This window comes from Rhipicephalus sanguineus, chromosome 7 (genome assembly GCF_013339695.2).
Source record: "Rhipicephalus sanguineus isolate Rsan-2018 chromosome 7, BIME_Rsan_1.4, whole genome shotgun sequence".
Lineage (NCBI taxonomy): Eukaryota > Metazoa > Arthropoda > Arachnida > Ixodida > Ixodidae > Rhipicephalus > Rhipicephalus sanguineus.
Window position 1 is genome coordinate 78364330 of NC_051182.1, and position 24152 is coordinate 78388481.

General features: G+C 48.3%; 1 protein-coding gene across 1 annotated transcript in view; it reads right to left on the reverse strand.

Moving 5' to 3' along the window:
* Positions 1-10891: 10891 nt before the first annotated feature.
* The window catches only part of LOC119398798 (glutathione hydrolase-like YwrD proenzyme), a 39520-nt gene continuing 26259 nt past the window's right edge, over positions 10892-24152 (reverse strand). Inside the window, exon 4 of the mRNA XM_037665613.1 lies at positions 10892-11107. Within this exon, the coding sequence (XP_037521541.1) occupies positions 10892-11107 (216 nt within the window). The remainder of the gene's footprint in view (positions 11108-24152) is intronic.

The following is a 24152-nucleotide window of genomic DNA, read 5'->3' on the forward strand; positions in this document are numbered from 1 at the left end:
GCTCGTTGGATACCCCGCAGCCGTCAGTGGTAGAAGCGGCGCTGCCGTAGCGTATCAGCACGCCACAGCACGTCCTGCGGGGCGTATAGAGAGTTTCCGCACCCTGCTGTCGTTTTCGTGAGCACCGATGCGATGAGGACTCCGAGCAGACGCCACAGCGTGGATGAAGGCATATTGAGCAGCTCTGCTTAAGGCCACGTTCAAGGGACTCAAAGACCATGGTACCAGTGACGCCATCTTCAGCTAGTGATCTGTCGTTTTCCGTAAGATGCGAGGAATGAAGTACGGCAGCAGGCAAGCGCTCGTCCTAGGTTGTTCCGCGCCTTCGTCTACGGGTGATTTACGTGAATTGTAGCCTGCACGATACCCTTACAAAGGCGTAGTTATTATAATCCCTATTGCAAAACCCAGCGCCACTGGGTACCAGCGTCCCGTGCCATGCCGGATCATGGGTCTAGCGTCGCGCTGGATACTGGGCCGCTGGAGCGGCGTTTTACTGGGAGGCGCTGGGTACTCAAGCGCAAAACGGCTCTACAGCGTTAAAACGGCGGTGGGTACATGCCCTACGTAAATATATTAGTAAAGAAAGTCATGTAGAAATCATTAGTGCAATAGAAAAGCCGTAGAAAAAAGAACTTCCACCACGAGGATTCGAACTCGCCACCTCTCAATCTCCAAGCAAGCACTCTACCACTGCGCCACGCTGAAACATGTCGACATCGTTGTAAAAGGGCTATAGTCAATGCAGTAAGACAGCGTTTCGTTTCATATTTTGATGTCGCGTATTCAGGGAAGACGCAATCTTCCTTTCCAAATCAAGCTTCCTACTTTATTAGACACAAAAAAAGCGTTGCCGGCAACGAATGAAATCCCTAAAATGGGAAGAGCGCCAAGTTTTTAAAGAATTCCCGTCTTAACTCTGAAAAATACGAAATGGATCGAGGAGCAGGGTACAGTTTGACGCCTGTTACTGTCGATTTTAATTAGCCGTTTCTCGCCCTTGCTAATGTTCAACATGTACGGAAGCTTTATGATGCCTCGTTCGATAAACACGCGCCTACATGAATTCATACGGAGTAGTTTTCTCGCGCGAGCGACGATATTACTGCGGGGCGGGCGTGCCTGTATTCTGATCGGCAGTTTTATCGATACCTACAACTATAAAACCGCTCAGCAAAAACAAACACAATTCGTTGAAAAAAGATACCAGTGTGTTAGTTCACTAACGCGTACCATTTGACAGGTATGTGTTCTGACGTATGAGTCAGAGACGTATACCGGTCAGTGCGTCCGTTGCTGAAAGCGCGTCGCATCGATGGTCATCGCTCCTTGTGCGGACAGCGTACACAAGAAAGAATGGTTAATTTAGGTTAACGGATGGCACAGACTGCACTTTACAGTAATCCTTACACGTCTGAATTGCCTGCACTTAAACCAAGAAGCGCCGGTGGCATGTAGACAGACTCGGCCGGTACGCTAGGCCTAACGCTCGCTGGGAGCCGCACTGGGTAGGACCGATCTCGGCGCAGATGAGTTGCGACGGTTGAAGTTTCTTCATTTCGGGCTCGGAACCTTTTTTCTGTTACCTAACGTATAGCTGAAGTAAGTGGAAGTGCAAGAATTGCCCGAGATGCGTTTACGGTGGGGCGATATTGAACGACGGCTGTTTTTCTAGCCTTCGGTGGGAGGGTTCGCGAAGCGAGAGCTCATTTACTTCTTGCCAACTGCACGACGGTGTAACGATTTGCTCTGTACGTTCAGACCGATGGCTCCAGACTTATAAACATTACAATATGAGGTCATTACCGCAACACATCACGGATGGAAAACTGATATGTATGTACGACATGCACAAAATGTGTATTCATTGCTGCTACGTGCTCCGCATATTCTTCTGTTTTAACATATTCTTCTCAACATTCGACAGGGAAACATTAAAAGTGACCCTGATTTCACATATCACGTATATATCATGAAAATAGTGCCCATCTCATCGTCTTTCTCTGTCAAGCTAGAACTTGTGACACGTGTTTGGGACCCTTTAGGATACACCTATCGGTAGCATCGAATCAAAAATTCTATATTCAACGATACCAAAGCATTCCACCGCGCACAATATTGAAAGCAGCGCGCGGCACTGGCAGAAACATGCAGGCTCCAGTATGTGCCAGTGCCAGCGTTACAGCGGTGAGCGCCAGCGTCACAGCGGCAAAGCCAGTGCCCCTACCAGTGCGACTCAGCTCTTTCCCAGTGCTTTCGCTGGAGTCCCAGTGAATTCGAGCGTATACCAGTGCTCCCAGTGCAATCCAGTGCCAAAAAACATACTGGTATCACTATGGGGCTACTGGAACGGCGCTGGTTTTTGCAATGGAGATGCCTGAGCATTTCACCACACAACTACGTCAGAACAGGGCGACGGGCATGTCGCTGACACGTGCAAAACAAAGGAGGCACTATTTGCCACTGAGAAGTTACAGGGTCAATTATTAGACGGGGACTGATCAACGAGTTTCCTTTATGAACTTGCATTCGACAGAAACATGTTTGCGCGCCAAAATCCAGAGACAGCAGCAAGAAAAGGTCACCATCACATGAACGAGTAGGCTGGGTCGACGAAGCGAAAGGGAACAATACAAGGAGCGCGCAGAAAATCACGGAAGCCGCGAAGAAAGACGATATGAACAAGGTGCGAGAAGCCAACGAGACCTTAAGGCAAGAAAACGCGGCGCTGCGAACAACTATTAACAACCTCTCGAGAGAGATTGCTGAGATCCGTAAGCTGCTGCTATGCAACAACGAGTCTCCACAGAGACCCACGCCAAGCTCAAGAGAGACAGAGGAAACAAGCACGAAGAACCAGGAGGCAGCCGTAGAGGAACCGGCACAGAAGAAGCGAGCCATCGAGGCCCCGCGTAAGCAAAAAGAAAACGACCGCAACGAGAACCTCGAAGCCAAATTCGAAGCGAGATTCACCAAACTCGAAGAGCTACTCACGGCGAACATCGCAGCAGTGACAGCAATGAAACAAACAGTGGATAACTACCAAGCTGAGAACATAAACAGATTCGCCTACATCGAAAGGACCCTACAGCCGATCGTGAGCCACCCGACGTTTGCGCCCATCTTCGCGCTACATCCACCCAACCAAGGAACCGCATACGCGCCAACGCAATTATGGCCGCCAACGCAGCAGCACCAACAGGCGTAACAGTGTGGCAGTGGAACTGTCGCGGCTTCGGAAGGAAGAAGGCAGTCATCCAGCAGCACATTGCACGCGCCGCGCGCAAGCCGGACGTGATACTACTACAAGAGACACTCACCGACGCACCGTCACTCCCCGGCTACAGAGTGCACAAGGGCCCACCCGACGGCAGAGGCCTGTGCACCCTGGTCAGGAAGGGACTCACGTTCGTCGAACACGAGCTCCACAACACTATCAAGATCGAGCACACACTCACCGAAATCATCCCGGGCAAGAAGAGAAAAGGAAGCATATTTCTGCTGAACGTCTACAGCAACCCATCGAAGAGAAAAGAGAGATTCAAGACACTACTGCACAGAGCCAGCACCGCGGCGGGCCGCAACACGCTGATCGCGTGCGGTGACTTCAACGCGATGAACCCAGCCTGGGGCTACAACAAGTACACAGCAAAGGGCCGCGACCTGTACCAAGACGCCACGGAACTCGAGTTCACCCTCATCACGGACCCGACGCATCCGACGAGAATCGGTAACTCCGTGTCCCGCGACACCACTCCGGACCTCACGTTCGTCAAGAACGACGTCCGGGGCGCGATCACCTGGAGAAACACGGGGGCCGACCTCGGCAGTGACCACACCATCGTGGAAATCGGCATACCAGAACACAACGACACCAGCAACAGAACACACAGATGGATAGACTGGGATGCCTTCCGACACACCAGAAACCAGAGGGAAGACGGTGACGACGAGATCGAAGACATCAACTCGTGGACGGCCGAAATCACCAAGAACGTACGCGACGCGACGAAAGAAATTAAAACGGACGCGGAGATAGACAAAGTAGACAGCCGGCTAGCGCATCTCCTCGAGGCCAAACAGTCGATACTCAATCGATGGAAGAAACAACGGCTCAACCGCAGACTCAGAAAGCAGGTGGCGGAGCTCAACCGAGCGATCGAAGATCACTGCCGCGTGCTATGCGCGCAACAGTGGAACGAGATCTGCAACGCAGCAGACGGGCAGATGCACAGCGGGAAGACGTGGAACCTGCTGCGGCATCTGCTCGACGAAACCAAGACCAAGTCACACCAAAGGGACAGACTCGCCAAGCTCATACATCGGGTGGTCTCGGTACACGGCGCCGATGAAGTCACCAGGCGTATCAACGACAAATACCTGCCAACTACACCCACCGAACAACACGCGCCGTACGGCGGCCAACCCAACGCGAACCTCGATCGCGATATTGACGTCGAGGAAGTCCGCGCGGCCCTGCACGGCCTCAACAGCCGGTCGGCGGCCGGCCCGGACCTCGTCACGAACAAGGCGCTGAAGAACCTCGACGACGGCTCCATTGAGAACCTAGCAAAGTACTTCAACAAGTGCTGGAAAGCGGGCGAGCTGCCGAAGCAGTGGAAGACAGCCAAGACCATTCTGATTCCCAAGCCGGGGAAGCCACCGGACACGGACAACCTCCGGCCCATCTCGCTCACGTCCTGCGTGGGCAAGGTGCTGGAGCACGTCCTGCTCAACAGGTGGCAAGATTACCTGGAACGAGAAGGGCTGTACCCGGCCACGGTAATCGGCTTCAGACAGCACCTGAGCACGCAGGACGCGATGCTGCAGCTCAAATACCAAATCATCGACGGCGATGGCAGCGCACGCGACAACAAGGCAATCCTGGGGCTCGACCTGCAGAGCGCCTTCGACAAGGTGAAACACTCGGCGATCCTGTCCCAAGTCTCAAATCTCAACATGGGTGAGAGATCCTACAACTACATTAAGGACTTCCTCACGGACAGGACCGCCGAGCTGCGAGCAGGCGACCTACAGACGCAAGAGAAGAAGCTCGGGAGCACTGGCACACCGCAGGGGTCGGTCATCTCGCCGATGCTGTTCAACCTGGTAATGATCGGAGTGGCAGAGAAGCTCGCGGATGTCGAACACGTCAGGCACACCATCTACGCGGACGATATCACGCTGTGGGTGACCGGTGGCAGCGACGCCCACATTGAGTGCGCGCTGCAAACCGCCGTCGACGCGATAGAAGACCGGTTGGAGGGCACCGGACTGATATGTTCGCCGAGCAAATCGGAGCTCCTAATACTCCCACCTACCAACAACGTCAGAGGCAAGACCAAAAAACGCGAATACGAAAAGATCCGAATCATAACCAAATCCGGCAACGTTATCCCCGAGGTCGGTAAAATCAGGATCCTAGGCATGGTCATCGAGAAGCACGGAAGAAACGGCGACATCATCGCCCGTCTTACAGCGAAGGCGGCCAACGCGACGCGACTCCTCAAACGAGTCACGTCCCGGAAAGCAGGCATGAGAGAGGAGAGCCTAATCAGGCTCGTACAATCCTTTATCATCAGCCACGTCACTTACGTCGCAGCCTACCACAGATGGCTGCAACACGAACGCAACAAAATCAATGCCATCATCAGAAGAGCGTACAAAACGGCGTTGGGCCTGTTTGAGTCCACGAGCACGACCCGCCTCTTACAACTCGGGATACACAACACGCTCGAAGAAATAGCCGAAGCACAACGGAGCGCTCAACTGGAGCGGCTGTCCACGACCAATGCCGGGAGGAAAATACTGGATGACCTGGGAATAGGACACTCGAACGAAGCGGAGACGAAGCTCCCCGTCCCCAAAGAGGTCCGACGCCAGACCAGAACCGACCCCATACCCAAGAACATGAATCCCGACTACAACAAGGGAAGAAGAGCGGCGAGGGCCAAGGCTCTCATCGACCTGCACGCCAACGACGAGCACGCGCGATATGTGGACGCGGCCGAATACCAACAGAACGCTTTCGCAGCGGTCGTCATCGAGGCGTCGACCGGCGCAACAAGGACGGCAGCGAGCGTGAAGAGCATTGGAGCGGAACAAGCGGAGGAGGTGGCCATCGCCCTGGCCATCATCGACCCAGACTGCCACACCGTGCTAAGTGACTCGAGACAGGCGGTGCGAAACTTCGCCAAAGGCCAAGTATGTAGATCGGCCGAACGAGTATTGCGTGCGGCCAAACTGCAAGACAGAAAAGTAAGAATTAAGTGGTTCCCGGCGCACGCGGGTGACGCGTCGGAACGCAATGCCAATCACAACGAGACGGCACACGCAGCGGCGCGAGCGCTAACTAACCGCGCCCCGGCGACAGACCGTCAGACGTGGTTCGGAGCCAAGGACCGCATGACGGACTATAACGACATCACAAAAGCCTACCGCATGGCTCGCAGGACTTTCCCACTCCCGCACCCGCGGTTGAATCGAGCGGAGGCGGTACTATTGAGACAGCTCCAGACCGGATCGCTACCGAGTCCGGGACTGATGCATCGCATGTACCCCGAGACATACCCGACCGACAAGTGCAAGGTCTGCCGGAGGGAGACGGCGGATCACACGCACATCTTGTGGGACTGCATCAAACACCCAGAGGAAGCGAGATCAAGAACGATCCCGTCGCGGCTCGAGGAAGCCGCGAAGAGCTACGACCTGGATCAACAGCTCTGGGCCGTCCAGCAGGTCCTCTGGGCGCTCGAAAGGCAGGGACCCAGCGAGCCGGCAACGGCGAGCGGAGACCCGCGCCGAGTAACGGCAACCCCGAAGACGACGTAGGCCCTCGTCGGGGCGCGCGAGCGCCCAACTGCAGGCACAAATAAAGTTTGTTCCAATCCAATCCAATCAGAAACATTGTTTATGGCAATATTAACCTGTCTCCTCATTGGCTCTGCTGCGCAAGCGCACAAGTCTCCCTTTTGTTGCGGATCCTGTGATTCGCCATATGGTTCTGTGGTGTTTCATTGTCTGTCTCTCCTGCATCCTCATTAGGCACCTTGCACCAAAAATAAGCATAGATAGTAAATGTTCAACGTATGCATGCCTTTACGTTCCTTCGCCCTATTTCTGTGGTGCTGCTCAGGATGTTTGCTGTTCATGTAGCAAGAAGAGTCCTTTTCGCGGATGCGTGTGGTATTAAAGCGACCGACAACTGATTTTTCTCGACCCATTTTTTTACGACGCGACAGAAAGCTCACCCTTCGCAGTGTTTGTAGCTGCAGTAGTTAATCCCAAAAGCACGTAGTTATTTTACAAGCAGTATTTTTCTATCTGAAAGGCTCTAAACACGGATACAGCCTTCCTCCAGCAACGCTGAGAATTGATAGCGATGCCGCCAGCCCTTTTCGCGATTTGTGAAAGCTATCGTTGTTCTGCTCTCGCAGGAGTTCCTATAACTATGCTTAACCACCTCTATTTATTGCTTTTCACCTATTTTTCAAACTAAGAAGCTGTTAGAATGAGATGATGTGGCCATATACACCTTCCCTGTATTTGTACCGCGCTGTGTGCTCATGCGTCCAAGGTTGCCTGCGCCTAAGTCATGGGTGGCTTATCCCGGCATCGTTACTCTCTCGATGCACGAGCCAAGCCAAGTCATCGAAAACGTCACTACTTCTAGGGACCGTATCACTACGCATATGCGCGGCCGCGCCGAGTAGCAGCGCGCGTCATTTCTGAGACGAGGTGTAGGTGGCAACACTATGTCGCTCCAAACTCTTAGCGGCCTGGAAACTGCGTGCACGGTTGCATGAGTCCGCTGAAAAGTTGCTCAAGACGCGCCGAAGAGCATGGGATCATCACGTCACGCGAAGGCAGCGCCACTTTAATGCATACTACTAAGGCAGGCCTATATGTACATTATTATGGAGTATTACCTTTTATTATAAAGAAACGAACAATATTTCAATACTAACAAAAAGCTCGTCGACCGCGTACATCAATCAACGGTCACGTGGCCGTCTTCATTGGATCATTCATGCTTTTGCCGTCAGAGGCGCCACAGGTCATTTTTCGCAACTTTCAATTAAGAAATAAAAATATAAATCCATCTCTCACGAAAAAAACAGGGTTGGTTTGAGTCAATGCGACGGACCATCTTTACATCAGTGTAGTCAGCTCATTTCATGTTCTGGGTAGTTGTCGGTCCCTTTAAGAGAATAACTTCCACATCACGTGGTCTTATGCTTGAAATCCCCATTACCCCATAAACGTGCAGTCTTTTTCTCACTTTCTTGCACATCTGTTCTTTGCTTGTGTTTTGTTTTGCCCGTAATAAACGCCAATTTTTTACAAATATAGTTTCGTAGTTGACGACGAATTCATCCAGGGGTGCTATGCAGGATGGCCCGAGCTTCTCGGGCACACGACTTTGCTCCGAGCTAGCATTACGGCGGTCATGACAGGAAGACAGTGCGGAGCACGCGATAGCAGCGTTGATAAAAACGGCTACAAGAACGAGAATGGCGTCACAAACGCATGTGCGATATTTGCGGCGGTTTTCAAAGGAACACCGGGTACAACGCGACAGCGCCGCCACTAAGTCAACACTTTGACAGTGCAGCGACGCCAGCGTGATTGTCGCGCTATCTTTTTGCCAACTGATCATCGCGCCTCACACGGACGTCTTTCGTGGGCGTTTGTCCTCTTTCGGAAAATTCTTTCATTCCATCTGCATCATAAAAATTTCCACTCTCGAAGGCAACAAGGGCGCACACCGCAGCACTCTGGTGCAGCCCGTTTCGCTTATCGGGAATATTACAGATAAATAAATGGACAGCTTACTGCTATACTTACATTACACGTCTGAAGGTTTTTCTGTAGTAGCGAATCGGTAGAAACAATGTCTCCACAAACATGTAAATAGTAACATTTCTCGCCGCAAATCACACCAGGAGCACTTGATTCATAGCTGTGAGTGGTACGTCGTGAGTGTGGTGAAATTGAGGGCGAGACATCGTAGCCACGTGATATAACCTTTAGTTTTTCGTGCGTGTGTGCATAGTCTGTGCGATTAAGCTCATAGATGAATCGTGCCGCTCGCTCCTCGGCAAAAGGAAACGCGGTCATAATTAGCGTTCGTGTTGATCAACAATAATTGATAATACCTTAATTACCACGGCCATAATTACTCAGGTTCAATTTGCAAGGTCCTGAGTAGTGCAGAGGTATTTAGCATAATCCTAATTAGCACGGTCCTAATTAACACGATCTTGGTGACTAAGGGCTTGATTATCTTGATTTTCATTACACGCTCCTAATTAGCGGCGTGTAAATTAGCATGATCTTAATTACCTTGTTCTTAGCTTTACACGACTTCATTAGCATGGTCTTAGTAAGATGTGGCTTAGTTAGCTCGGCCTTAGCATGATTTGGCCTAATCAGCTTCGTCATAGCACGTCCTGACTTAGCTAGGTATACCGCCCAGCCAATTAGCTAATCAGCCGGGCGCAGGTGCTCTGGGAGCGAGCAGACGAAAAAAGAAGGGAACGACGAGGGCGCGCGCCGGCCGAGCAACGCGCTAGAATGTACAGGCCGACCATGGTGATTATACACGTGGCCTCGGCGATCAGCTCTAGCCGCGGTGTTGTAAGTTCGGAACTAATCTCAGAGGCCACGGTGCTGATTATTCTAAAGGATACTTAGTGCAGACATTAAACGCTTGAAAATGAATTCAAACCCGCGCACACATAAAAAATATAGTTAGTCGAGCTATCTGCCACTTTTCTTGCATGGGTGCACTTCTGCACTCAGTGGAACGACAAACAAATGAAAGAAGGTGCCTCTAGTTTGACGACACCACCCAACCTCCTCGACCACCCTTGATATGACGCTGCCTTCCATCGTAAACAATGGAAACGGAGCGCGCGCTGAAGGATGGATTTCACCTTCTCGTACTATTAGCTCGTTCAAAAGGGGCTGTCGCCAGAGCTCGGAAAGACCCCGAGTTTCGCCAAACTCGGGCCATCCTGCATAGCACCCCTGGTCAGCAGATCGAACCCGCGACCAACACCTTCCTGGGGCGGTCGTTCTACCAACCGAGTTAACCAGAGGGCTAACGACTGGCAGCGCGAGGGTGAATGAACCAGCATCTCGAAGCAAATGAACGCTCTGTTCCGCAGAGGTGATGTTCAATATGCAGTGTCTCACACGTTTATGGTCCTATTTACTGAGGACGGGTCTATGGCAGTTAATTTAAGAGATGCAATTATGCGCCCTTACCACATCACATGTCCTGTCTTCTTTCAATCGCACAAAATATAAGGTCACATATCGTATTCTGCCTCTGCGCCAGCAGTAGGGTTGAATGACACACATTTTGTGCTGACGTTAAACAGCCGACAACGACACCAATAAACCAGGCAAACATATGCGGCCTGCACCACCCCATCATCGCTATAAAATTGCAATCATGATATGGCTCGTGCAATGTCGAATATATGGACGCGCGCACTACACCTTTCCTTGCTGATCGGTATTCACTGGCTACAACTATCGCATTTGGTAGCGCCCGATGCAAATAAGGCCTTCATGTAGGAGAACCTTGACGAATGATATCGCTCTCTCTAATCAGGTTGCATACACGTCTCAGATAGTGGTATACTTTGTGGACCATATGCGAGCAACAGTAATTGCACTGAACAGTACCGTAATACGTATATAGATAGCCGATGTGTTTGATCAGTTCGAGAGATTATTGGCTTGTCTACAACCATGCTTGGCGCTTTGGCTTATGCTCTTCGTATGTTATTCGATGCTGAGTGAGTATTTTGATCGTTATCGCTACGGCTGTCGCACTTTTCACCGTCAACTGCAGTGCTCCAGTATAACAGTGAAACACTTATGCACTTGCCTTCAAAAGTGCTGCCAGGGGCCGGTTCACCATCAAATTACCAATTGGCGGCTCATTGTTGTCTCCGCCCAAGAAGAAACGTCCACCGGGCATTCGCTGGAGAGCGTTGAGCATGTGCCGAAAGATGGCCTGCTTGACGTGGTCCATAGGGACGCCATCCTCAGCATAGCGGATTGCGGGCGCCAACAGATCTGACATGCTGAGCTGCGCAATAGATGTACAATGATAACGGAAGAGTGCCTGCCCATTAATACTGTTCATGCCACAGCCTCTCATCACTATCATTTGTGCTGTAGACATTACTGACACACACAAAAGCATGTGGCACTGCATGCTGTGGAACGTTTGATACACCCCAGCGCTTCACTTTTTGCTTATATATTATTTTTGGGACTTGAACACTTGACTTTTTTTTTAATTCCAAAAGCTAGAAGGCAATGTTCTTTCACGTTGGTGGTTTGAGAATGTTCTGAGAAATTTGAGGAAATTCATGAAACCTCTTCTGGTGTCGCGCTGTGAAGGATACCATAACAGTAGTGGAAGTCGTCCAGAAAAGCTATGCTTGTCTACGGAAGAAGCAACCTACAAACAAAAAAAAATTGGCCGCGTATCTGCGTGCTTCCTTGCAAATGTCGTCTAAAGACGATAGAAGAGGCGCTGCGTGAGATATGGATGCCATCTGGCAATACGTCAGGAAACGTGAGTGCTGTGTTGCGGGCTGGTAGTCCCGGCGCAGCAGCAGGCGAAGACCGGCTGTGACCAACGCGACCAGTGGGGACGCCAGCCAGCCCGTACACGCGGTTTGGCGCGAAGCGCTGAAGCATAAGAAACGTCCGCACTCAACGAGTACTCTCCACACACACCTGGGTAAAACAGGAATGCCAGAGCGGCGCCCCATGGCATTCGTACAGTGCAATACAGAACCGAAACCGAAACTTACAATGAGCTCGTGCAGAGGCCACGGACGAAGGCAAGTTTCAGCGCAGTCGCATTTTCAGCGCAGCTTAAGAAACTAGGGTCTTTAGAATTACGTATGTATGCACTATCTATTAAAAGTACACACCACCTAATAGTTACCTAGTGATGTTGCGCCTCAGATATGCGTGATATTTACTTTTTCATCGACAACGGTCACAAGTATGAACAGCCGCACCAGTTCATGATGGCTGGCCCTTGGGCAAGTGGTTCAACTTTGGCCTAGTGGCTGAATCGAGTGACGTGCCGACAAACAGAAAGACAGACAGACCAAAATTTCTCCGTTGAAGTATCCCAAGAAAGACTATCGTCTTTAACAGCATATCCGCGTGGTGAATGATGATGAGTGAGGCGAAGCTCCGGAGAGAATCATCGGTAAACCGTGAATGTTCTGTGTAACGCCCCATCAATCATCATATGAAGAGTGAGAAACACTGTGTGTATAGCACAAACATGAAACTTTTATTTTTCTTAATTAAATGATGCTTGGCTTGCGTTGTCCCTTCACTATCGCGGTTTCATGGTCCGTGAAGTGAAGGGACAGCAGTTCTTGTGCGGGTTGCAACTGAAAATTAGAAAATACCAGGTCTATACATGTCCCACGGATGGTCTTCTCGCCGCAGCCGTGCAGCTTGTCGAGCATCTTCGGCTTCGCGGGCTCGAACGGCGCAATCTGCTTCGCGGCGTCGACGTGCAGCATCGGCCTCGCGGGCTCTCACTTCAGGATTCTGTCTGCGAGCGCGTGCTGCCGCCGCCTTCCGTGCCCTCCGTTCCGCAGCCTTGTCTTCCATCTGGCGACTCCGAGCTAAAGAGAAAGCGTGCCAAGAGGGAGCCTCATGGCGCGTTGCTTCTGAAACGTTGTCTTCGGGTGTCGTTGAAAACACGAGACGTAGTAAAGAAGAACGCCACACAGACAAACACGCACGAGAGTGTCACTCGTCAACGCCATCTTCTTCTTCTACTGCATACCAGAACGCGCGCAGCAAATAAGAAAGAATGCCACACAGGCGAACACGCACGAGTGTCTCACTCGTCAACGTCGTCTTCTTCTTCTACTGCATACCAGAACGCGCGCTTCTCACGAACTAGAGGTGGCTACTACAAACAAACCTACAAACGGAGGATGGACAGACCCGCGACATAAGGAGCTTCGCCCCTAAAATATCAGGCAAATTATAACACATATAGGCACCCTGCAATGCAGTTTCCGAGATACGATGGTAGCGCCAGAAAACACAGCCTAGCGAGTAGACGCAGCAAAATCGAGTGTCTATCCTCCGCATCCTCTATGTTCAGAAACGCTCCTTGACTTGAACGTGACTTGCCATCGCCTGAATGCAGTGAGTTTGAAACGCGTTTGTAGCGTTTCTGCTGCCTTGGCACAGCCTGAAAAGCGCGCGTTCTAAACGCGTTTGTGCTGCATTGAAGGCGGTGGCAGCATCCCTGAGGTGATTACGAACGAACGTAGGAAGCGTTCGTTGAAAGAGGCGCCCAGAAGGGAGACACTTGAGCGCGTCGATGTGTCCAGCGAGCGTTTCATTTTCTTGGTATCCCTGGCGGCTGGTGCCCTCAACACTCAGGCGTTCGATAAGAGCTCCATCGCGCCCTCTGGACAGTGACGGGTGCCTATAGTATATGTGCTATGTTTGAAGGTTTAGAAAGGGCGCAAGCACTCAAGCAAACATTTCAGAGGTAGCCATATAATGGTGATGGCCACACTAATATGATGAAAGGTGTCAATGAGCAGCCACGAATGGAAGGATGGCACTACGATGAAGGCCGTGCGTAGGGTCGAAAAAAAGTGGCACGCAGTTATGGGCGCTGAAATAACTGTTCATCTGCCCAATAGTTCACAGTCGCGAGAGAAGCTGTGCTTGACACAAAATGAACCGTACTCCAGGCCACGGTAATTAAGAGGCTGAGCAGCTCATTGTTCCATCAGCCTGGCTTCAATGTCCAGGGCTCATAAAGATACTTTTTAGAGCAGCAATGCTACAGCCGCACAACATCCAGCGCTTTGGTAATCCTTTCGGCTCTGGTGTGCTATAAAAACGACACCAAAAATCGCTATAAATTGTGGAATAAATAACTAACACATTCATTCAAAGAAGTGTCTCAGGTATCCACATTATGCCTGTGCAAACATAGGTAGTTTTTTAAATGCGAAGCATTTCTGAGCGAACCTCAGGCGCTTTGGGCCTTTCTATCTACGTGTTACCGCAGCGGTGGCTACATGGTTGAGCGTCCGCTTCCAATGCGGGAGGTACCGGGTTCGATTCCCAGTGCCGACCGGGAACCCACCGGTTTTTCTAAAGGGGTAGAGGAGTACACCTACCTGACGCTCGGTTGTTAATGGGTACTCATCTCGAAAGGTGGCCCCATAAGGTTCTGCAAAGACCCCTGGGCGCACCTTAACCCACCACAGCTTTGGTGAAATAGTTGAGCATCCGCCTCTGCTGTGGGAGGCAGAGAATTGCTGCCGCCGGGTACCTACCGGTAAAATAGGGACACGCGCACTTCCGGCCCGGTGCTCGGCAGAACGAAGTTCAATGTCGCTTGGGAGGGCACCCACCCTGTGGGAAATTGGCGGCATGGGACCGCCAGACCTAAAAATAAGGTCACCCTCTTTTTTTTCTATCTATCTAGCCGCCTAGGTCTGGGCGCTCTCCCAGTCTTCTCCATAGGTTGCAATATACCAAAATTTGCATAGCCTAGGATGAGTGTATGACGAACACGATTCACTGGTGATGACATGAATAACGCAAAATACCTGTCGCGAATGTCATGAAACCCTTTCCCTCAGTCAGGTGTAGCACATAGCTGATAACAGTCTCAATCAGCACAGTAACCACAAACATAGACATGGACACGGAAGGAAAGTGATAATAGTATTTGTTGTGGTTTTACGTCCCAAAAGCACATGATTATGAGAAACGCCATAGTGAAGGGCTTCGGAAATTTTGACCATCTGGTATTCCTTAACCTGCGCTGACATCGCACAGGTCACGGGCCTCTGGCATTTCCCCTCCGTCGAAATGGGACCGCCGTGGCTGGGATCGAACCCGCGACCTTCGGGTCAGCAGCCGGGCACCGTAACCATTACACCACAGCGGCCGACGCAAGGAAAGTTAGGGTGCTGAAGACAGAGCGCCCCTAGAAGACGCTGGGCTACCATCCACTCGTCCACGTAGTCCACAACGTCGACCGCGTGGATTACACAAAAACCGAGGTCAAACTTCCTACAAATAACTCTGCAGACAAGACCATGTCCCCTATAATTACCGGTGACTGCAGCATTGACTTATCGAAACCCATCAACCCCTGGCTCTTAGACGGCATGAAAGACGGCTTGGATATTGACAAGGCATCACTAGACCTCGGCGCCACGTCCACGACAGAATGCATCACAGATCATTTCTTCGTAAACGCCATCCGCGGTTTCCACTAGCTCTACTATACCTCGAACGTCACTACACTTACACCGTTCGTAGCCACGATCCCGAACGGATCCGATAACAAGTCCTGTCCAGCTGCTGGTGCTCACTGATCACGTTGATGATAACCTTATTCAAGAATTGCCAACGACCCTCCCACGCATGCACACGGGTTCGTGAAACTTGCGTGCGTTCTGCGTCATAATGTATAAGGATAAGCATAACAACTGTAACGCAACTCTAACAGCTGCAGTTGTGACCGTAACGTACGCGCAGTGCGCCTGTGCGTGCCACTCTGCTGTGTACATATCTAAGGAAACTTTTCTGAATAAATCTTAGTTGCCAGTAGCGCGCGTCTTGTGCATCTGTGTTTCTTCATTGTCCTATTCGAATATACGCTATCTAGTATTGAAGAATAAAAGCACTACATATCAGTTTATTGCGTGTGGTGTTGGTAGCACCTATGTTGTTGTTGGTATCGTTAAGCAACTGTAAACAACAGGTGATATAATACATGGGCGACTCTGCACATGTGCCGTTTTTTTTCCAAAAAGAGCCATATGCAGAAACCGAAACTGTGCTAAATTTCACGGGAGCGTCAAGCGCGCCTAAGTATGTTTAACTTCTAAAACAGTTGGAAATAAAATGGGGAAATTCCTGATTGTAACGTGAACTCATAAAGGCAGTTTCTAATCAAAAATGAGCCAAATGCTGCATCTGTTTCAATCAAACTGAGCCACATTCATAAAACCAGCGCTGCGTTAACAATCGTGACCAAAACAACCAACATGATCTCATTCAATCTGTTTCATTTGTGCGCTCGTTGTTTCGCTATCGTGTTTACGTTCCACAATTTGTTTTGTTAGGGCGAGTTGGCACTTACTGAAGGACATGATGTTGCAGAGCAAGACTCAAATATAAAGAGTAAGAGGCCGAACCTACTGCTTTTTTTGCCTCTTAGTGTTTCTTTTCGAGTTTAGCGCTACTGTATCACGTCGTTCTTGACCTCCAAGACGGTATATTTGAAATAAAAGATTTGTGAAATGAAGATATTGGGCATCGATGTATTCCTTGTAGAAGAAGAAGAAGTGATCCGAAACGGCACGGCATAAGAATCTCTTGCTAAATTCCATGGGCATTAACTTTTGATTACTCATATTTGGCACTTTAATTCAATAATTAAAAACAAATAAGCGTAACAAGGAGTTACAGCATGCAGAAAATATAGGACGAATTCAGCATCTACTCGGCCGATTTCCTCCACTGGGTATGTGCCATGAGGAGAGGATAACAACAACAACAACAACAACAACATAAAACGATCTCGGAAGAAGAAGAGCTGGAGCCCTTTGAAGGCCTTAAATGGATGCCAAGAACAAGTAATCGATGCCGCCAGTACATAATAGGGCGCCTTTTGCCAAGAAGGACCAGTCGCTCTTCAAGTCTAGTCATCGCCATTACGCGCAGGCGACGAAGGACGACACCGACGGAAGCACAAGGAGGATGTTACGAGCTAATCCAAGCCCAAATGAAATGTTCCAATCTATGAGAGCCAAATGCAAAGTTTACTCCTGAATACCGGCGATAGTGGGCTATATAGATTTTAGCCGCAAGACAGATTTGACTTATGTAGGGGACAGGAACACACTGGCGAAAAATTTGTTGAAGCAGGCCCGACCATATCTGCAGTAGAAAAAAAGTGCGTTTTTCTCCGTTTCAGTTAAAGTACATTTGGCTCTTTTAGAAAAAAAACGCCACAATTATTTTTCTAGCATCATTTAGTAGCGTTTCGCTCGATGTGACAAATTGTCACACAGTCACCTCCCTGCGCATGCTTCGCATAACGTCGATTCCCACAGTACGTTGGATCTGCCAAATTTTCGTCGTCGTCCTCCTCGGAACTTTCAAAAGATGAAATGTAAATGGCGGTTTACTGATGAACTATTCTCTTGGTAGCTATCGTAAATTTACGTGCTGTTTCTAAGATGGTAAACGGCTTATTCAAAAGTGACTCTTCCCTAGCATTTACCTGTCTCCAGTAGCCATGCATAATCTTCACGTCATAAATATGTGACGTCGGAGCGCTGAATGTATTGCATACTGATCCACAGTCAGCTTCCAATTCTTTGTCATTCTCTTCGGAAAACAGGCAGGATTTCTTTGCTAACTTGCAAGGGGAATTCAATAGCGAGATTGCACGTAATGGTTCTGGATACGTTTGCTGCACTAAATAAATGGTTTGTGAGGGAGCTAGACGATAATGACAATGAAGTGCATTTCCGTCAGCTTACCTTTTCAGGCATGGGCGAAAATAATTCACGCGCAGTGATGGAGGCTTCGGCCTATCAAAAAAGAGTTCAGCGCTGAATGGCTTCGTATTGAAAATTTGTCCGCCATCGGCGACGGTCGCGCCGAATTCTCGTGGATGTGCGCTTTCCGTGTAGCGCCGGTGTATAACTGTAGCATGTCGGCCTCTTAAATTTACATTCATACGACCACGCGTACTACCACCAAACGTTTTACCATGTGCTTGCCATACCTTTTTGGAATAACGGCATGCGCCTTGAGCGAAGTGAGGTCATCGCTGTTTCACGATACCAGACGCCGAAGAAATATTAAACGGGGGATTATTCATCTCATTTTGCAGATTGCCCGTAGTTACAGTATGTTTTATTATCAAAATGTTGGAAACACTCAAAAGTGCACTTGTATTACACTTTTTTATTTAGGCTGTTAGAACGGCTAACTCTTTTGCACGTAGTATTGCTATGCGCAAGACGTGCCTATTAGTAATGATTATTCTTCAGGATTTACTGTTTTTCTAATGAAATCACGTGCACTTGAGTACATAGACTCTGGTACGCTCCCGACGGCAGCGCATTTCCTAGAGCGTGGCAGAAATGTGATATGAATAACCGATGTTTGATATCCACGCGTATTAGTGCGTCAGCAGCGAGTTCCTTGCTGCGACTACCAAAGAGCACGAACTACCGTACCATGCGGCGACAGATTAATTCATGCGATCTTTGTTCGTTTGGAAATGCTTTAGTAGACATGTAAATTTTAGCTCGAAATAGGTGCTTGATTCAGTAGCTATTTCAGTGGCCTATAACATAGTATTGACATATAAGCGATTTAAGCAGTAGTAAAAAGTTCACAATTTAGAAGGAAATAATTACCTAGTATTTTCTTATAAAAAGATACCGCTTTCTATGTACACAAAACTAACACTGTGATGCAGGAAGTGGAAGATGGAAGCTGCGATGAAAAAATCCGTAAACAGGCGGTGGGTGCTCGAGCCAACGTTTCGACAAGTGGACTTGTCTTCTTCAAGGCTGGAACTGATTTCCTTAGCTATCGTGTGTATATGCTTTGTGCCCTCTTCAAAAGAGGGGAGAAGGGGTGGGGAGGGGGGGGGGGGGTGGAGAGGCCACCGGGACGACTGGGTGAGTCATAAGGAACAAAAAAAAAGGGGGGGGGGCGGGGGGGGCGGGACGGGAGGGTTTACGTTTCACTGAATCATTGTCAATGGAAGCACGTGGCATTTTAACAATAGTAGGTTCGAAATGCCTAGAAGAAGGGATTAACTCTCATTCGTTTTCGTTGTGTATGTACCATATCGAATAGATTCCAGAGCCCCCTTAGAAACGTTAATGCCTGCTGGCTGGAGTGTATTGAACTTGTGAATAAGGTATGACTCTGTATATTTTCTGTCTCTTGGGGACCGGAAGTTTGACTGAAGTATGTAAAGTTTGAGATCTTCGAAGTTGTGACCTGCTACATTAAAATGCTGTGCCACTGCTTTGGGTAACTTTTTCGCTGTGTCCGCGCGATGCCCGTTTAATCTAACATTAACAGGTTGTCCCGTTTCGCCAATGTACCGTTTTTGACAATATGAACATTCGATCATGTAGATAACGTTTGAACTAGTGCAGGTAAAACTAGATTTTATATGATGGACGTAATCACTTCCGGTGCTTCTAACTATAACGTCATCTTGAAGGTGCTTACATGTCTTACATCTTGGACGAGAACAAGGTGTTATGTGGGCAGTAGAATGAGGGTTTACTTTTGCGTGCACTAACATGTCCTTAAAATTTTTATTGCGGCGATACACGACCTTTGGTACTCCGGGAAACGCTTTTCTAAGGCGCTCGTTGCTTGCCAGTATTGGGTAATACTTACGGAGGATATTATTTATGTTTGGTAGCGCATTTGAGTATTTGGTTATAAATGCTGGCGGCTGGTTAGGCTGTGCTACGGGGGCCCTTTGAGCTAGTGATGATTTCCTATCTAGTTGACATGCTTCGTTGAAGGCCTTGTTTAGAGCATCATGCGGGTAATTTCTTTTAACTAATGTTTCCTTTAGGTTGCTTAAGTGGTGAACGTAGTCGCTGTCATCGCTACAGATCCTTCTTATACGCCTCGCCTGTCCTACAAATATCCCTTGTTTGCAATGTCGCGGGTGATGACTAGTGTAATCTAGGTATTGCTGGCTGTCTGTTGGTTTTCTGTAAAGCGTCGTCTTTAATTTTCCTGCTTCAATAGAGACCGTCGTGTCTAGGAAGTTGATTTCACTGGATGAATGGTGCATGGTGAATTTAATACTAGAGTGAAACTTGTTACAGTGGTCAATGAATGCGTTTAGTGTACTTACGCCATGTTCCCATATGATAAGTATGTCGTCTATGTAACGGAGATAGGTGGAAGGCTTCACTGGACATGACTCCAACAGCTCCGATTCTAAGTGTCCCATAAAAATGTTGGCGTATGTTGGCGCAAAAGGGGTTCCCATACTAGTGCCGAAAGTTTGCAGGTAGTAGGACGAATCAAATTCAAAATAATTTAGCGTCAGGACTAGTTTAAGTAACGATAGGTAAACTTCAGCATTATGTGCTTGCTTGCTTTCTATGAGTGATTTTGAGACCGCTTCAATCCCTTCAGCGATAGGTATATTCGTATACAAGGAGCAGACATCTAATGTTACGAGAATGGCCTGATCCGAGAGTGTTTGTGTTTCGTTAATAGAATCTATTATTCGAAGGAAATGAGGTGTATCTTGAACAAAAGACGGTAGGTTAGATGGTATTTTAGATAAATGATGATTTAGAAATGTTGATAGCGACTCAGTAGGTGTATTATTGTTAGATACTATAGGCCGTCTTTGTCATTAATAAGCGCGTCTTTGTCATTAATAGGTATTTTAAAAGAACATTGCGGAAATCAACTTGCTTTATTCACCAACCAACTTAATAGCGTTAACCTATCTGAAGAGGAAACTGAAGAACTTGCCCAGTTTGTAGAACGTAGACAAGATAAATTGCTGATCAAGGAAAGGCGCAAAGAAAATCATGCTACGAACTCTGCCCTCAATAATTCGATGAACACGGTAGAAAGCCCCGCAATCCCAGCCCAACACCCAGAACGCCGCAGCGAAGTGGTAGACATATCACAAAGCTTAAGTCCAGTCGATATAGATCTGCTCAAGCGCGGCCTTACATTTTGTCCGACAAACAATGCAGTGAACGAGTACGAGCTCCACAAAGATATAACTGAGTTTTCAAGACGTTTGCGCATCAAGGAATTCTTTTTTGATAAGGCGGATACGGAAGACGTAAGCAATAACTGTTTGCGTCCTCCAAGCACTTGGACACCAGATGCAGAACAATGCCAAGAGTTAGATCAGTATATAAAACTAGTCTCAAGGGAAATTCTGAGCACAGCTAAACGGAGTCGAAAGCCGAAGAACTTAACTTACGCAGAACACGAGGTCTTAAAACAACTTTCAAACAGAAAGGACATTGTCATAAAACCAACGGATAAAGGAGGTAGTATAGTAATCTGGCCTATAGAAAAATATAAAAACGAAGCTATCAGACAACTCAGCAACAACACGCACTATCGAAAATTAGCCACGGACCCGACTCAAGAATATAGTAATAGCATACAACATACGATCACGGATTTTCTAGCTAGGGAATTAATCACACACTCTGAGCACCGCTTCCTGATGCCTAAAAACAAGCAAGCAGGCCGCTTCTACCTTCTTCCAAAAATCCATAAGGTATCCATAGATGAACTGCTTATCGCGCAAATCCCGGGCAGGCCTATAGTATCTAACAATAATACACCTACTGAGTCGCTATCAACATTTCTAAATCATCATTTATCTAAAATACCATCTAACCTACCGTCTTTTGTTCAAGATACACCTCATTTCCTTCGAATAACAGATTCTATTAACGAAACACAAACACTCTCGGATCAGGCCATTCTCGTAACATTAGATGTCTGCTCCTTGTATACGAATATACCTATCGCTGAAGGGATTGAAGCGGTCTCAAAATCACTCATAGAAAGCAAGCAAGCACATAATGCTGAAGTTTACCTATCGTTACTTAAACTAGTCCTGACGCTAAATTATTTTGAATTTGATTCGTCCTACTACCTGCAAACTTTCGGCACTAGTATGGGAACCCCTTTTGCGCCAACATACGCCAACATTTTTATGGGACACTTAGAATCGGAGCTGTTGGAGTCATGTCCAGTGAAGCCTTCCACCTATCTCCGTTACATAGACGACATATTTATCATATGGGAACATGGCGTAAGTACACTAAACGCATTCATTGACCACTGTAACAAGTTTCACTCTAGTATTAAATTCACCATGCACCATTCATCCAGTGAAATCAACTTCCTAGACACGACGGTCTCTATTGAAGCAGGAAAATTAAAGACGACGCTTTACAGAAAACCAACAGACAGCCAGCAATACCTAGATTACACTAGTCATCACCCGCGACATTGCAAACAAGGGATATTTGTAGGACAGGCGAGGCGTATAAGAAGGATCTGTAGCGATGACAGCGACTACGTTCACCACTTAAGCAACCTAAAGGAAACATTAGTTAAAAGAAATTACCCGCATGATGCTCTAAACAAGGCCTTCAACGAAGCATGTCAACTAGATAGGAAATCATCACTAGCTCAAAGGGCCCCCGTAGCACAGCCTAACCAGCCGCCAGCATTTATAACCAAATACTCAAATGCGCTACCAAACATAAATAATATCCTCCGTAAGTATTACCCAATACTGGCAAGCAACGAGCGCCTTAGAAAAGCGTTTCCCGGAGTACCAAAGGTCGTGTATCGCCGCAATAAAAATTTTAAGGACATGTTAGTGCACGCAAAAGTAAACCCTCATTCTACTGCCCACATAACACCTTGTTCTCGTCCAAGATGTAAGACATGTAAGCACCTTCAAGATGACGTTATAGTTAGAAGCACCGGAAGTGATTACGTCCATCATATAAAATCTAGTTTTACCTGCACTAGTTCAAACGTTATCTACATGATCGAATGTTCATATTGTCAAAAACGGTACATTGGCGAAACGGGACAACCTGTTAATGTTAGATTAAACGGGCATCGCGCGGACACAGCGAAAAAGTTACCCAAAGCAGTGGCACAGCATTTTAATGTAGCAGGTCACAACTTCGAAGATCTCAAACTTTACATACTTCAGTCAAACTTCCGGTCCCCAAGAGACAGAAAATATACAGAGTCATACCTTATTCACAAGTTCAATACACTCCAGCCAGCAGGCATTAACGTTTCTAAGGGGGCTCTGGAATCTATTCGATATGGTACATACACAACGAAAACGAATGAGAGTTAATCCCTTCTTCTAGGCATTTCGAACCTACTATTGTTAAAATGCCACGTGCTTCCATTGACAATGATTCAGTGAAACGTAAACCCTCCCGTCCCGCCCCCCCCGCCCCCCCCTTTTTTTTTTGTTCCTTATGACTCACCCAGTCGTCCCGGTGGCCTCTCCACCCCCCCCCCTCCCCACCCCTTCTCCCCTCTTTTGAAGAGGGCACAAACCATATACACACGATAGCTAAGGAAATCAGTTCCAGCCTTGAAGAAGACAAGTCCACTTGTCGAAACGTTGGCTCGAGCACCCACCGCCTGTTTACGGATTTTTTCACTGTGATGCAGGTGGCACGATATTAGCGCGATAGCGTTAAAGAGATCGTCTTGCAGAAATTTTCGCGTCGGTATCGGCGTCGTTGGTAGTGAGAGGAAAATCGACGTTGTCCATGAGAGGAAAATGGCGATGGAAGCGAATAGTACTAATCATGGGTACGACGCGGAATCCCACTCAGGCACTCTGTGCGGTAAGCAGATGTTCTACCACAAAGCCGTGCCGGTGCTTGAAACTGCTTCAGAAAAGAATAAGCTTAGACTAATGGCATGCATTCTGAGGAGACGGGTTGCTTGGCAGAATATTGCGTGGCAAAAGCATACAATAGCACCAGGCGTCATACCATGTCAATTGGGCAAAGAGCGTGTACCCTAAATGCCCACCATTACAAAGATTCCAGGCATAATCATCATGACCAACAGCATCAACAACGTGTGCAGCTGCTCAGGTGCGCGCGTTGCCTCATGGACGCGTAGTTGGTTCTTCAACAATTCGCAAGGAAGATTAATGATGCGCTGTGAGCACATCGCAACAGTACGTATTCTAGGATAGTTTAGAACAGCCAGCAATAAACGCAAAGGCGTTCCTTTTCCTTGCGGCACTGTTCAGGTGACCACCTAGAAACGAAGCAAGGCTAGCGATTGAGAAGGCGATGCGGACGGGGCTCGATTACGCAGTCGCATTCTACAATGGATGCCGAAGCTCAAGCGCCCTTAAAGTTTTTGTGGATTGCTTGGTATTTTTTCTAGTCTTGCACCGAGTTAGCTGGGAAATCTTGCATAATGTAGAAGCCAGCGTGAACAAAAACACAAGTGGCTGCTGCGAAATTTCTAATTTCAAATAACTT